General features: G+C 49.2%; 2 protein-coding genes across 2 annotated transcripts; one reads left to right on the top strand and one right to left on the bottom strand.

Moving 5' to 3' along the window:
• Positions 1–1,051: 1,051 nt before the first annotated feature.
• LOC6729859 lies at positions 1,052–10,693 on the top strand. The gene is made up of 6 exons (XM_016174567.3): positions 1,052–1,408; positions 3,641–3,788; positions 5,852–6,915; positions 6,978–7,416; positions 7,476–9,131; positions 9,200–10,693. Exons 2-6 carry the CDS (start codon positions 3,692–3,694, stop codon positions 10,477–10,479), a joined length of 4,536 nt encoding a protein of 1,511 aa, XP_016036597.1. The 5' UTR covers positions 1,052–1,408; positions 3,641–3,691; the 3' UTR covers positions 10,480–10,693.
• Positions 10,694–10,781: 88 nt separating this feature from the next.
• LOC6729858 (G-protein-signaling modulator 2) lies at positions 10,782–14,373 on the bottom strand. Its single transcript, XM_002105125.4, has 2 exons — positions 12,818–14,373; positions 10,782–12,530 (listed from the first exon to the last, which is right to left on the bottom strand). The coding sequence occupies exons 1-2, from the start codon at positions 14,102–14,104 to the stop codon at positions 11,841–11,843; spliced, it is 1,977 nt and encodes a 658-aa protein (XP_002105161.1). The 5' UTR covers positions 14,105–14,373; the 3' UTR covers positions 10,782–11,840.
• Between the last annotated feature and the right edge of the window lie 176 nt (positions 14,374–14,549).

Genomic DNA, 14,549 nt, shown 5'->3' with positions numbered 1-14,549 from the left:
GGCTTTTGTGTCACGATATCTCCAAGCAGCGCATTTAATTTAATGATGACGATTTTATTAATGAAATTAAAGAAGAAAGCCGACGTCGCCAGCGAACGATGGCAAAAGCGTGCGAAATGCGAAACGAAGCGGAAGTGCTGCCCACCCAAGATCTCTGCCAAAACATCCATCAGAGGAATTCCAAGCCCCTGGCGGCTGCATTGACGTCTTCATATATGTTTTATATACACCTTTTGTGCATATACCCAAGTTGAGTCAGCGAGTTCATACGGTTTTACCCACTGCCAAGCTAATTCTGGCCCACGAAGGCCAACACGCACTAGGTTAAGTGAACTATTACGCTCCATGGCAAGCCAATGTGATTATCAACATTAGCCGATCGTTATGAATCAACGCTGGAATGCCCGAAGTCTAAGCCAGAACCAAACGCACAGTGTTCGGAGTGGAATTGGAGCATGAATAAGTGTCCACATGTGGGAGGAGCCCAGTATATTGCAAAATCCCCCAACTTTACGAGCACCAGACAAAAGGTCACACATTAATGGCTTTGTTTCATTTTCAGCCAGGTAATTATTCAAAAAAATATTCAAATTTGTTGCCCCTATAAAAAAACCAACAGTGTGTGGTTTAAAGTATTTACTTTTTAATTGCTGCATAATATTTTTTACAGATAACAGTTCCATATAATGATTTTAAAACCCCAGCTTGACTTATCTTTACTTTTCAATGTTTTTGGTTTAAATAAGTAATTTACATTGTTTCCAGAGATCTGCCTAGAAACAGTTAGTTTTAAATGGTTTGAAATTCTTGTTAATCAATACACATTTAATCTTTTAATCGTACCTTTAGGCGAATATCTTCATTTAGTTAGTACTAAACAGCCGGCCTTGCAGCCAAACCACCAATGCGTCAGAGGCTTTTAAGTTCAGTTGGAGCTCGGCTGTTTGGGTTTTGGATTTTGGCAGTTCGTGTCGCGGGCGCAACATGTTCGATCGAGCGGCTTGGAGCCGTCTTGGCCAACTGGGGAGCTACTAGGCCACCGCGAAGACTTGCAAAAGCTCAAATGCGCAACGCCCGCCGTTGAGGTTGCACGCGAATTTAAATTGCCGCCGCGAATCAGTAAAAACTTAAAACAAAAAACGCGAGAGAGTTTTTTGCCCAAGTGATCGCAGTGAAAACCGAATTTGGCACAAACAAAAAAAATTCCAACTTTGTGAGCCCAGTGAAATTCAGTGAAAATTTGCTAATTCCATAGCATTGGCCAGCTGTGCACCTGGATTAACGCACATACCGCTGGAAATTGAAACCCAAGTCGAAAACAAAACCAGCACCGAAACCGCAAACAAATTCCAAATCGAATAGTTTCACTTTTTATTGGATTAGCCGCAGCAGCATCCCAATTAAACAGGTTTGTTGGCCAATCGAGGGTGTGGATCTGAGCGGGGCTAATTGAAATTGAATCCGAGCTTTAAGTGCTCCTCCCCTCGTAAAGGTGTCAAAGGTGGGCAGTCAAATAGTCAAAAGGGGAGCCTACAACATAGCATGTCACCTGTTAAATGAGCCTACATACGCTAATTGAAAGCTCAAGGTGAACTATTGGCATTTACGATCGATCGTGCGATGGCTTCTCGGTTCTCCGAAAACTGGAATAACCAAGTACACAACGCATTCTGCTCAAATATTTTGCTCATTACGAAATTATGTCAGAGTACTGGGCTTTTGAGCCCCCTCAAAAGTTCGACATGCGCAATTTAAAACGGCTCTAAAAACCAAAGAGCCACAGAAGAAACGACATTAACTGCGCCAGTCCAAGCCGAACCGTTAGGCATAAGCCAAAAAAAAAAAAAAACCATTTCGCAAGTGTGGTCTAACTGAAGTTAACTGTAGCTGCAACTAAAAAAGTTGGCAATAAGCCACCACCAGCCAAGGGAAAAGAGCCAAAAATACCTGTATGACTCGCAGTTTGACTTTAAAGTGGAACATTTTCGCCAGCTGCGTTCCCAGGGGAAATGGAGATGGCTCTAAGGGTTCAGCACTGGGTCGATCCAATTAAAGATAAGGGTACTAGCTCTACAGGTGGTATCCTCTGCAAATCTCTGACTTGACTGCTTGATTATGCGAGACTGCGTTAAAAAGTTGGCCATAAAAGGGGAAAGGTCAAGGAAAAGGCCAAATATGCAGATGTCTGAGTTTAAGATGTCAAGGCTTAGATGGCGGGCTTAAAATGGAATTTTTTAATAATAAATCAAAAAAACCTTAACGTTAAATGTAAAAGAAATACCTTTTTATTCCTAGTTCCCTGGGAAATGTGTTAAAGGTTGAGAGTACTCGCACTCACATATGTAATAGGATTATAAGTATTACCGTCTGAAGTGCGATAGACGCAAAGCCTCCATGAAATCCCTTCAGTTATGCACTTCCCCGGCTCCAATCCTCCGCTGACTGACATGTGGCCTCATTTCACCAATCATTTAACTTTACACTCTAGTAACTTTGCACTGTACTCAGGCAGGGTCAAGACTACCCGCGCAGGTCGTCCAACCGAAGTACCCACAAGCCATTAGCCACACTTGACTCCTCCTCAATGACAAGCGGATAGAGCCGAGTGCCAAATGCTGAGGTTTTTCGAGCTTTTTGCCCGCGAGGTGAAATCTTTGGCAGGCGCGCCCAAGTTTGGCCCAAGTTCAAGACACCAGGCTTTCATTTTGGCTCGGTTGCAGTGAAAATGCGGCTGGCCTGATTTTTGCAAAACACATGCAACAAGCAAAAAAAAGCACACAAACGTACCGTTTGTATTTTTTTTGGGCATTTTTCATTTCGGTTTTTCCGCCGCCAGTTCCGTGTTGAAATTTTCATTGTGAATCGACCAGGTGTGTTGGCATGTTTTCATGTTTGGCCAATTGCAAATGCGGCCACCGGCCATTGAGAAAATGATTCACACAGTTTTCACCCAAACCAAAGTAAAAAATCAAAAGACTTAGGCCACAAACTTTTTTTTTTTGCTGCCCGTTGGTCATTTCGTATCTCTAACCACTGCGGGATGAATGCATTATATAATTGGCCGGGCATAATGAGGGAAAATCCTCGGTGTCATTAAAGTGGCCAGGGAGTTGGCCGCATCTGAGCCATTTTCAATGGACCGGAAAACGCACGCTCGCACACACGGCGCAAAAGTGAATTTTGAGGAGAGGCTAAAAAAATAAATAAAAATAAATGATGTATAAAGTTGACTGGCTGTTGCTGTGTGTTTCGTTGGCTGTTTTTGTTGGCAAAGTGAAAGCGCAGCGACGTCAACGTCAGCGGCAAAGTCTGCGCAGATTAATCACCCGGCCGTAAAGCGAAGACAGTTGGGCTCCAGAAAAAAAGAAGCCAGTCTTTGGATGGGTTCGTGACCCCTTCAGATTATACCCATATCAAACCCCCCCTCCTCTCTGTTACGCAATCGAATCGCTTCGAATTCTTTGCTGCGCCCCGAAAAGCAGATGCAAATGTATGCCTAGCTGATAGTGAAAGTGTCTAGCTAAAAAATTTGAGTCTCACGGCTCGTGACGTCAAACCAGCGAGCTTGGCAACCATATACTACTCACTACGCACACTAACGATCTCTCTGTCATTCTTTTATCTCTGTCGATTTTTACAGCAACAGCGGCTGAAAACAGGAAATTTTTTGGCAACTCTTGGATGCCCGAAAATGGCGCACTATGATCAACGTTGGCTGAAACTCTTCTCCGGCTGCCTTTTCCTCCTTTTGCTGGCTCTGCAGGTTTCGGAGGCCAAGCGATCAAATGGTGAGTGCACAAAAAGAAAATGTGGAGTAATATAATTGCTTATAATTCTTATATTACCTAACAAGCAATAAAGCTTGTTAAACTTAAATTCTTTCCTTTTTTTGCCGTGTAATGCCGAAAAGACGGGGTTGCAAGTCAATGACTTCTTGAGCCAGAACTTTATCATTTTGCTGTGCTCTCTTTTTATTTTTGGCCAAAAAGCAGTCATTGAACCCGCAACGTGCCAATGTGGATCATTTGGTGGCTCATCAAGTGCCAGGCTGCAGCTGCATTTTCAACGTGACGTGTGTGGAAATTCGTAATTCGTGTAGAACTCGCTGTGTCTGGGTGGTGTGAAAAATGGCACGCCATCATTAAAAAGCGCTTAGCAGAAAAATGCGCCGGCCACCGTTAAGTCGCCGCCAAAAAAAAAGGAAAAAAACAGAACTGCGGCAAAAGGGAAACAAAGCCAGTCAGTCGGCTTCTAAGTGCAGCAACCACTGTGTCAGTCGGTCAAAAGAGGTCCCAGACCCAGACCCAGTACCAACTCTGGCTCACAATAGGCCAACAATTCTCGGGGTACTTACCCGTTTGCCGCTTTGATTTCGTTTTCGTTACGCTTCTGTCTTATACTCGTTTTTTCAGCCATTATTTTTGTTTTGCCGAGCGGAAACCAAACGAAAGACTTAAGCGACAAACTCGATTTGGCCTGGGTGGCGAGAATACGAGTGGCCGCGGTTTTTCTGCTTGATTATCTTCATCATTGGCCAGCTTTAATTGCCTGCTGCCGGACGGCTTCGCTTTGTTGTTGTTTTTCACTCACCACAGAAACTGAAAGCCATTTTCATTTCTTTTTTGATTTTGCTGCTGTCTCCTGACCAAACGGCCAATACAAATTGATGGTCAACGCGCGCTGGAGGCGCTGCCAAAAAAACTTTCATTCAATTTCTAGCGAAAACTCCAGAAAAATAAAAGCAACGACCACCGCACAGAAAGTCAGTGAAAAGTAAATAAAATAAAAAATAAATATTTCGGATGAGCCGAGGCGGATGTGCGGCGAAAAAAAGAAATCCACGGTGATAAGTTCGGCGATTACTCAGCGGTTCCACAGCCGAAACTTGTTTATGAAATGCATGCTTGTATACCGAAAAAATTACCTTAATTGAGGGTTTTTCGGATCATATTTCATATAACGAAAAACGAAACTGATATGACAAAAGCGACACTGCACCACAGTTTCTTCTACACGAAAGTGTTCAGTACCCTTATTGCCGCTGACAGTTGCATAATGATGCATTAAATATATATCGAAAGTGCATAGGAAGTGACCGGCAACAACGACTGCAACGATTGCAATTGACGCAACTAAAGCTCAGCTGTCGCAACCCCGAAGTCAGCGTTGCGTGCTGGACAGCCAAATGGGATGGTGGCTGCGTCGGGGGAGGCATGTGGCAATGGGGGCGGGATGATCACTCACTCACTCACTCACTTTAATTGCATAACCCCGTCGAGACAATGGCCTGGCTCTTCCCAAAGCAGAATGCTCATAGCATCCGAGTGCGTCCAAAAACCGAAAACCATTTGAAGCGAATTGCTTATACGCCTCGTGGACAAGCTGTGCGCATACAAAACGCTCGATTCAAATCTGACCATGGAGCAGCCAAAAAAACAATAAAAAACAGCTGCAAATGGCTGGCACTGTAACAACAATTCCAGCAATGCCGCCTTTGGGCACTCCATTTTGTATATTTAATTTAAATTTCGCAGTTTTCATAGACGCCGCGACTTTGTTCACCGCACGCGTCACGTCCTCAAAAAAAAAATTAAAAGTGAAATTGTCGTGGCTGCGATTCGTCGGTTGAATAACACGAAAGTGTGTCAAACTCTTTTTCCTATCTCTAAAATTAAAATGGAACAAAAAACTATATCATTTGGAGTTAGAAATATACATTGAATAGGTGTTAAAGTATAAAATCTAGTTGAATAGCCAATAAAGTAAGATTTATCTACTGTAACTAATTGAAACTGTTGGCATATTTATAACTATGTATAACTATTTTAAATGAATTAATTTATTTTTATAGCCAATCTTTCTGCCTGCCAGCACTTAAGGCGCTCGGAGTCGCGAAGAGCGAAATCGCTGGAAGGATCATCTGTACGCGTACCGCGATGCCAAAAGAACGGCGACTTTGATGCCATCCAGTGCCAGGATGAAAAATCCGGACGGGACTGCTGGTGTGTGGATGACTACGGCGTGGAGCTGCCCGGCAGTCGAAACGAGACGCGATCGGGCGTGGTATGCGCCGAGCCGAGGCATTGTGCCGCCTCCGCGTGCCGCATGTTCTGCCCCTCGGGATTCGCCAGGGATCCGGACACGGGTTGTTCCGTTTGCCGCTGCCGGGATCCGTGCGATGGTCTGGAGTGTCCGCGTGGCCAGTCCTGCCAGCTGCAGGAGGTGCAGTGCAAATCGGAGCCATGTCCACCAGTGCCCACGTGCAAGAAGGCCAGATCGCTGGCCAATCTCTGTCCCGCCGGCTTACCGCTCGCCATCGACGACACCGTGAGACCTTTCCTCTGTGGCCAGGAGCCGGGAAAGCCGCAGTGCCCACCACTTTACCAGTGCCTGGTGGAGTCCGGTAACGACTACGGAGTGTGCTGCCCCAGTGCGCTGACCTTCCAGAAGCCCGGCATCTGTCCAGCTCCCGATCACTCGCAATACACTGAGCGAACGGGCTACATGTGCGGTTCACCCTGCTCACACGACTTGGAGTGCCGGAACATGGAGAAGTGCTGCTTCACCAAGGGATGCCAGTTCAATTGCCAGCAGCCAGGAAATGTTACGGGTTGTCACCAGGCCAAGGCCCTGGCCGACATCCTATCGATTAATGAGCGCGAAGGACGCGGCTATGTGCCCGAGTGCAACGGTCCTGGTGGTCAGTTCTCCCCGCGGCAGTGCTCCAGGAACGGACTCGTCTGTTGGTGTGTAGATCCCCGTACTGGACACAAGATCAAGGAAACCATGGGAGCGGCCAATAATGTGAACTGCGATGGATGGGAGAACATGATCAGCAGGTCCTATGCCAGGAGTTTCCAGATGGAGCAGTGCGATACCAACATCTGCGCCGCCGTCTGCGAGTACGGATTTAAGGTGATTAGGACTTAGTTACCCCACCTGGTCTTTCCACTAACCTAGTCCTAATATCTCCATAGAATGACCACAATGGCTGTCCCACTTGCGAGTGCTCCGAGCCCTGCGATGGCTTCAAGTGTTCCATTGGCTCCCACTGCGAGGTGGCCACCGATCCCTTGTGTGAATCCGGTTCTTCCCTATGCGCCTCCTGGCCCGTCTGCAAGCCCGATCTGGTGTACTCCAATCCCTGCGATGTGGGAACCCCACTTTCAGACCCCGCCACCGGTGAGGTGATGTATTGCTTCGAGGATCGTCAAGGACGCAGCTTCCAGCCCACAGCCTTCTTTGAACCTGAACCGGAAGCACTGTCAAAGCAAGGTCGCTCCATGAGCAACAGGATTATGTGTCCGGAGCAGTACAAGTGCACCAAACTGCATCGGGAAACGGAGAACGTGTGCTGTCCAGTGCCGGAGAAACCAAATCCAGCTGAGGAAGCAACGGGAACGCATCAGCAAACCAGTAAGCTTACCTCAAAACTGTTCATATAGCACTCCAATCTAACCGATATCTGTTTATAGTGTGCGAATATCTGCGGGACTTTTCCGAGCGCATGGAGGGCACCGAGGAGGGCATGCAACTGGCGGTTCCCTCGCCACGTTGCACCACCGATGGCGACTACGAGGGTCGCCAGTGTCAGTTGAAGAAGGTACACGTCACCCGTGCCGAACAACGCAAAATTCTCGAGGAGAATACCATTCGGCGCATGAGGATGCTGCTCGCCAGTGCTGCACCAAGTGTCTCCAAGCGGTCTCGTCGGGATCTGGAACGCCTGAAGCTTTACCGCGTGGATGACAGTGCTCTAAAAGTCCAAGTGGCTGCTCCTGTCATGGGTCGGAGTGCCAAGGTGATCGACATGGGTGCAGATCGTCAGCAGGGATTGGGACAGCTCTTCGAGACGGAGTTCAAGAAGGTGGCCTCGGCATCCAAGAGGCAGCCGGAAAACGAGAATGAGCTGGTGGAAATGGAGGTGGAGCAGTGCTGGTGTGTGGATAGCTTTGGCACGGAGATTCCCCGCTCTCGGGGCTTTAATGTTAGCGAGGATACCTGCCGAAGTCTGAGGGAGGACTTGGACTGCCTGGATCTCACCTGTCGAATGGGTTGCGAGTATGGCTTCTCCCTGGATCCGGATACCCGTTGCCCGGCCTGCCAGTGCCGTGATCCTTGTGAGGGTGTGACCTGCGGCTCTGGAAAGGAATGCCGCGTGGTGGACGTGAGCTGCGAGGGTGAGTACTGTCCTCCAGTGCCCGCCTGTTTGCCCAGGAAGCCGGGACAGTGTCCTTACCTGGTTCCTCCGGGTCCTGATAACCTGGATGCCAACACCTGTGCTTACGAATGCCGTACCGATGCCCATTGTGAAGGAGCCCGACGCTGTTGCTCCAATGGCTGTGGCACCCAGTGTGTGGATCCTCAATTGAAAACCGCCTGTCAGCACTTGCAGGCCATTCAGCTGCACCAGAGTTCCGAGCTGGGCATCCCCGCCCGGCAAATGGCGGTGGCCCAATGTGACCCAAATAATGGCAAATGGAATCAGGTCCAGTGCTCACCCGATGGTCACTGCTGGTGCGTGGATGATCAGGGTAAGATCCTGCCTGGCACTAGAGTCAAATCTCCAGCGACACCCAAATGCCAGGAGAACTCCAGCTTCGCCTGCCCAAAGACGAAATGCAGCCTGGAGTGCGAGAGTGGCTACCAGATGGACTCCAATGGTTGTCCGACCTGCGAGTGCAGAAACTACTGCAACGAAGTGAGCTGCTCCCCCCACGAGGAATGCCAACTGATCTCTGTGGAATGTGTGGACAGCCCGTGCCCCAAGATGCCCATATGTGTGCCCCGAAGAGCCTCCATTTGTCCCGAGGGTAATCCTCTCCAGCAAGGCGACCTGGACATGAGCTGTGGACCCCACAACGAGCACGAAGTCTGCCCCACCACCCACTCCTGTCAGCTGAATCCGGTCAATAACCGCGGTGTTTGCTGCTCCAAGACCCGAGATGTTTGCTTCGAGTCCATGGATAATAGCTGTCTGGCCACTGGCAAATCGGAGAGGAATAGCACGCGCTATAGGTTCAGTCCCAAGGCTAACAAGTGCCTACCCGTGGTCATCGACTCCGAGGCACCCGCCTGCCAGACCAAGAACCTTTTCCACAACGAACTGGCCTGCAACTCCGTGTGTCCAGGTGAGATGGTAGCCTCCGCTTTCCGTTTTGGAACTCCTCGTTAATCCATATACTCATCTCGTCCACAGTGCTTACTCAATGCGAACGTCTGAAGCTCAAGAACAACCTGGCTGCCCAGCGAACAGGACACTCCTCAGTTTGGTTCCAGCCCAGATGTGATCCCGTCACCGGCCACTGGAGTCCCGTGCAATGCTTGGGCAAGCAGCCCCAACCCATGGACAGGCACACGGAGATCGTTAGTCGCGCCTTTGCATCTGAACCGGCTGCATCCGCTGGCGAGGAAGCGCCCGGAGTTTGCTGGTGTGCGGACAAGAAGGGTGCTCCTCTAAAGGGAACCCTCACCCGGGAGAGCGAACCCATCTGCAATAGTCGACAGGCTCGTAACCGCAAGGCATTCGATTCTGGCGATCCTCTGATGGAACAACTGATTGCCCAGCTCACCCAACTGAATGATGTCGCTAGCGAGGATTTGGACTTCGATGAAGTGGAGGCTAGGGTACTGCCTGCCACCGCCAGTGCAGCGGAGTCAAGTGTTACGGAGAGAGTGCTAGAGCTGGCGAACTCCCTGCTGGACTCTCAGCTATCCGTGGAGCAGGCCACCCTGAAACCCATGGAGCTGAAGACCACACGTTGTCGAGCTCTTGCGAAAACAGCACCATTCCCGGTCAGTTGCGATGAGGCGGGAGCCTTCCGCCCGCTGCAGTGCAACGGCAGGAGTTGCTGGTGCGTGGATGCGGCCGGTAACCAGCTACAGTCCACCCACGTCTTTGGAGCCGGAGATCGTCGCTGCAGCCATGTTCCGATCGAGTCGGTGGCCATCGAACTCCACCTGACCAACAGCAGTGGCCGGAGTGTAAGGAATGCCTACGACACCATCCGGCGGGAACTGCAGCAGCTACTCGGCGGCGAGTCCGTCGAAAACTTGCGCGTCCAAGAGAACTTCGATGGATCCGCTATCGTCCGTTTTGAGCTGCACAACGAGGCCAAAGTGGATTTGGCCTTTGCCATCGAGGCGGCCATTTCCGCCGGCGACTTCCGCCTGGCGGGCGGTCACTTCCGGCCGGACTTGACCCGCTCCCACTTTGTGCACCGCAGTGCCCATGTCCCAGTGGCTCAGGCGGCCACCGCCCAGGATGAGTCCATCCAGCTGGTGCTGTTCATCATGGCCACCAGTTCCGCCTTTCTGGTCAGCATATTTGTGGTCTACGTCATGCTGAAGCGGAACCGGAACCTCAAGTCGGCGAATCCCTATTTGAAGGGCGAAGGAGGCGACAAGCCCGTGGACTACTCCGCACCCATCTTCGTGCTGGCCGCCGACATGGACAGCAAGAAGGGGTTCGCGGCGTAGGCCTTCCGTTGTTGAGTTATCTAAATCAATTTGTAAATAAAACAGAGCAAATTTAAGATCTACTTTTAGGGGGGAGAGGAGATCGGAGGCCTCGATTCTGCCCCAACCAAGCCAAAAGGGGAGTGCGACTAGAGGGAACCCACTTTCGAATACGTATCGCATATGTTCTAGCAACCTAAGACGATTAATTTATGAATAAAGCTTTAAAGTCGAATAAATAATCTTTTTTTTGCCACATAAGGATAAGATCTTTAAGTATCTGAATCTAAAACCCCTATCCTGGAATAAAAAGCACGGACGTGTCAGCAAACATTTTTTGATTTTAATATTTAATAATACACGACATAATTGTCCGCCTGTATGGTATCTTTCCTTCGCAGATCCCGTAGATCTCGTGCTACATAAAAGTATAACATTAATAAATTTTGGCTTCATTTCGTACAACTCGAACTCAGTTTTGTGTTTTTGTTTTGTGTACATATTTTTTTGTATCTTGTATATATTGTGTAGAACAATACCCGAAGAGGCAAATCGTTAGACATTGGTATAACTATATATATTGTTCATATGTTTCTTGTATATGTGTACGTATGGTTGGTTGTGTATATCGTATGCTAAGTGCTTACACAAGCGCCGGTCATCAAATGGAATTCCGAGCTGCTGTTCTTTGTGTCTTGTTAATATACTAAAAAAAATTGTAAGTGGCTTAAAATATGTTCAGAGTTCAGATCGATCGATAGATAGATAGAAAAATGCAATACTCATGGTTACAATTGGAAATATCTGTAGTTAGATTTTGATTTGGAAAATGCATTGCTTACATGTAGAGTGGGTTCGATGGACTTAAAACTTAGTATTTAGCTGAATGCGGCTACGAGAATGTAAGATCGTTGATCGTAGAGAAGACTTGGTTCCGTCTATTGAGCAAATTGGATTAGTACATTAGTATTATCGGCTTAAACTACTTGCACATGCAATTAAAACGTTAATATCGTAAGACTCGAGTGCATATCGTTCAATATCATGGCCAGCTCATAGTCGAGTGTGTAATGAGTCATGACTGGATGAGTGTGTGCATCCGCTGGAGGTTCCTCCCTCTCTTCGTGTATACGAGGCCCTAAACGCCCCTAATATTTGGTTACGTGGTTAGTTGCTATTCATAAATTAATGCTTTTCGTGTACGTGTGTATATATATATAAATCTTGTAAAAGAACAAAACGTTTAGCAGCCAATTTCCGAAAATAAACGACTGAATAAATGGCCGCAAGATGGGCTTACAACGAAATGAGTCAGGAGCTGCGGCCAAGGATGGATTTATAGGATTGTTTGGTTGGACTTCAGCTTTTTGGACTACAACTCTCTACTTTCCAGCTCCGCCAGCTGAACCGTTGTTGTTGCTACGGCTATTGTTGTTATTGTTGGCATTTCGGAACGGAATCGAGGCGCGCTGATCCTCCATGCGCCCGCTCTGGACCTTCATGATCAGTGAGAAGAAGTCCTCATCGGGCACGGTAGCTCCGCGTCCGGTCTGCCCGCGCGGTGCTCCTGCAACAGCTGCCTCTGGGACGGATCGCGGTGGTGCCTCCGCCTCTGCGTCCATGGTGACATTGGGGCGCGGTAGCTCGGACCGCTGCTCCTCCAGACGCGAGCCCTGGCAGCGCATAAGCATGTCCAGGAAGTCATCATCGGGCTGCTGCGTAGTGGTGGCGCTCCTGGCGAGCGGCCCATGTCCAATGGCTGACGGATTCGCCGACGACGGCGACTTGAGGCCAGGCAGGTTGGTGGGATCCACGAACAACGAGTTCTGCTGCACAAGCGGCTTACGTGTGGCACCAGTGGCCACCACCGGAGCTCCGGCGGGATTCACCTTGATCGAACAGCGCTGGTCATCCATGCGCTTCGACTGCGACCGCGAAAGCATGTCGAAAAAGTCGTCATCCTTGGCTTTCCTGGTCGCCTGTGCGCGCAGCTTCTCCTCCTGCATGCGCTTCCCATCGGGAGTGATCTTGATCAGGTCCAACTGCTCCATGCTCTGGCGACGAACGCGCACCTGACGGGAAGCAATTAAAGTAATAAATTTAGCTATGTATCTTTCAGGGGTTTCAATTTCTCAGCATGTGCTCGAATCGAAAGTTTAACGATGTGTTTTGGTACGAAGTGTAAATATTTACCCTAACATAAAGGGGCAAACACTGCAAGCAGCAGGTGTCCACATCGAAAAATAGAACAAACTGACTGCCAGTATTGTTTAAAAATATCTCAGGAATCATTTATATTGCTTTATGTAATGTTTAAAGACTTTAGCTAGTAAATAGATATATAGCTCGTTTTTCTTACCATTCTTCCTTGTGAGTTTTCCGATCCATCCGACTGATTTCCGCTGGCCGAGTGATCGGAGGCGGTGGATCGAGCCTCCTCCTCAGTGGGCGATGGCTCCGAGTCGGGCATTCCGAGCAGTTTTCGCAGATCGGAGATGTTCACCCTGGCTGTGCTTTCACCCACCGGGTCGTGAAGCTCCTTGGCCAGTTGGAGATGCTGTTCCGCATACTTCAGGGCCCGCTCATGACCACCGATGGCAGAGTGGGCATTGCCCAGTGACCAGCAGGCCCTGGCCTCACCAATTCGATCGCCCAACTCCTGGGCAATGGCCAAGTGTCGATTGTGATACTCGATGGCAGTGTTGAACTCGTGTAGCAACGTGTAGGTGTTGCCCAAGCTGTAGCAACTCTGGGCCTCCACTTCGCGTTCACCCAGCTCCACGGCCAAGGCCAAAGTGCGTTTGTAGTGCTCGGCAGCGTCCTCGAATTGCCCCAGGAATATGTGCGAGTTGCCCAGATTACTGTTGGCCCTTCGCTCCGCCGCGCGATCACCAAACTCCCTGGCAATGCGCAGTCGCTCCTGATGGTGCTCAATGGCCGCTTGGAAGTCGCCTAGTAGGTAGTAGGTGTTTCCCAGATTACCACAAGCTCGACCTTGGGCACCACGATCACCCAGATCCCGCATGAGCTTCAGGTTCTCCTGATAGAACTCCACGGCACGGGTGAGCGCCTCCTTGACATCGTCGCCGAATTTCCCAGGGTTTCTCTGACCCAAGTGCTTGCCCTTGGCGTGGTAGACATTTCCCAGATTGTACAGGGCGCGTCCCTCGGACAGGCGATCTCCCAGCTGCCTGGCCAGCGTTAGGTGCCTCTCGCAACAGATGGCCGCCTCGTCGAAGCGACCCATAACCTTGAGGGTGTTGCCCAGATTGCCGGAGGACTTGGCCTCGCCCAGTCGGTCGTTCATGCTCTTGGCCAGCGTAAGATCGTGTTTGTGGTACTGCATCGCTTTGTTGTAGTCACCCAGGTAGAAGTAGGCGTTGCCCAGCTGGGAGTATATGGCAGACAGAGTGCGAAGATCCTCGGTTCCGGCCTGAATGGCCGCCTGGAAGAAGGCCACGCCCGCCCGGCAATCACCCGCCTTGCAGAGGCGTTCACCCTCGAGGGCCAGTTCCAGGCACATACTGGATCCTCCATCGGATCCGGAGCCCTGCTGGGAATTGCCGTCGTGGGAATTAGTTCCTCCTCCACCCGATCCCAGTCCCAAACTGGACACATTCTCCGCGGACGCGGAGAGCGAGGACATTCTGCTGCGAAGTCTCGCCTTTTTGTCGCGATGCTCCTTTTTGAGGGGCAGGTGCTCCGAAAACTGGGAGTTGTCCACTTTGCGGCGATGTTTTTGGGTCGATCTTCGGGGTTTTTAGCTAGCCTCTGGCTGGTTTTCAAGTGCTGGTGGGTAAACTTAACTGCGACAGGTGAAATTTCAGCAATTAAGCGATCTTTTGTACCGTTTTTTTGACTAATTAGTGCGTTTCTGATTCACGACCAGTGTGACCGAATGGGGTCGATGAAATATACCAAGCAGATTAGAAATAAATACCAACTTTATATGGTACTCCGTTAGATTTGAAAATAATATCTGTTATATTTTTGTAAGTCAATTGATCAATTTTAAATTACTTATTATTTTTACACGGAAACAAAGATATTATGAAAATTGTAGAAATTGTACGCCTTTACTTCATGACCAT

Source organism: Drosophila simulans, chromosome 3R (assembly GCF_016746395.2).
Source record: "Drosophila simulans strain w501 chromosome 3R, Prin_Dsim_3.1, whole genome shotgun sequence".
In the NCBI taxonomy this organism is placed as follows: domain Eukaryota; kingdom Metazoa; phylum Arthropoda; class Insecta; order Diptera; family Drosophilidae; genus Drosophila; species Drosophila simulans.
This window is presented reverse-complemented; position numbering and strand designations above follow the sequence as displayed.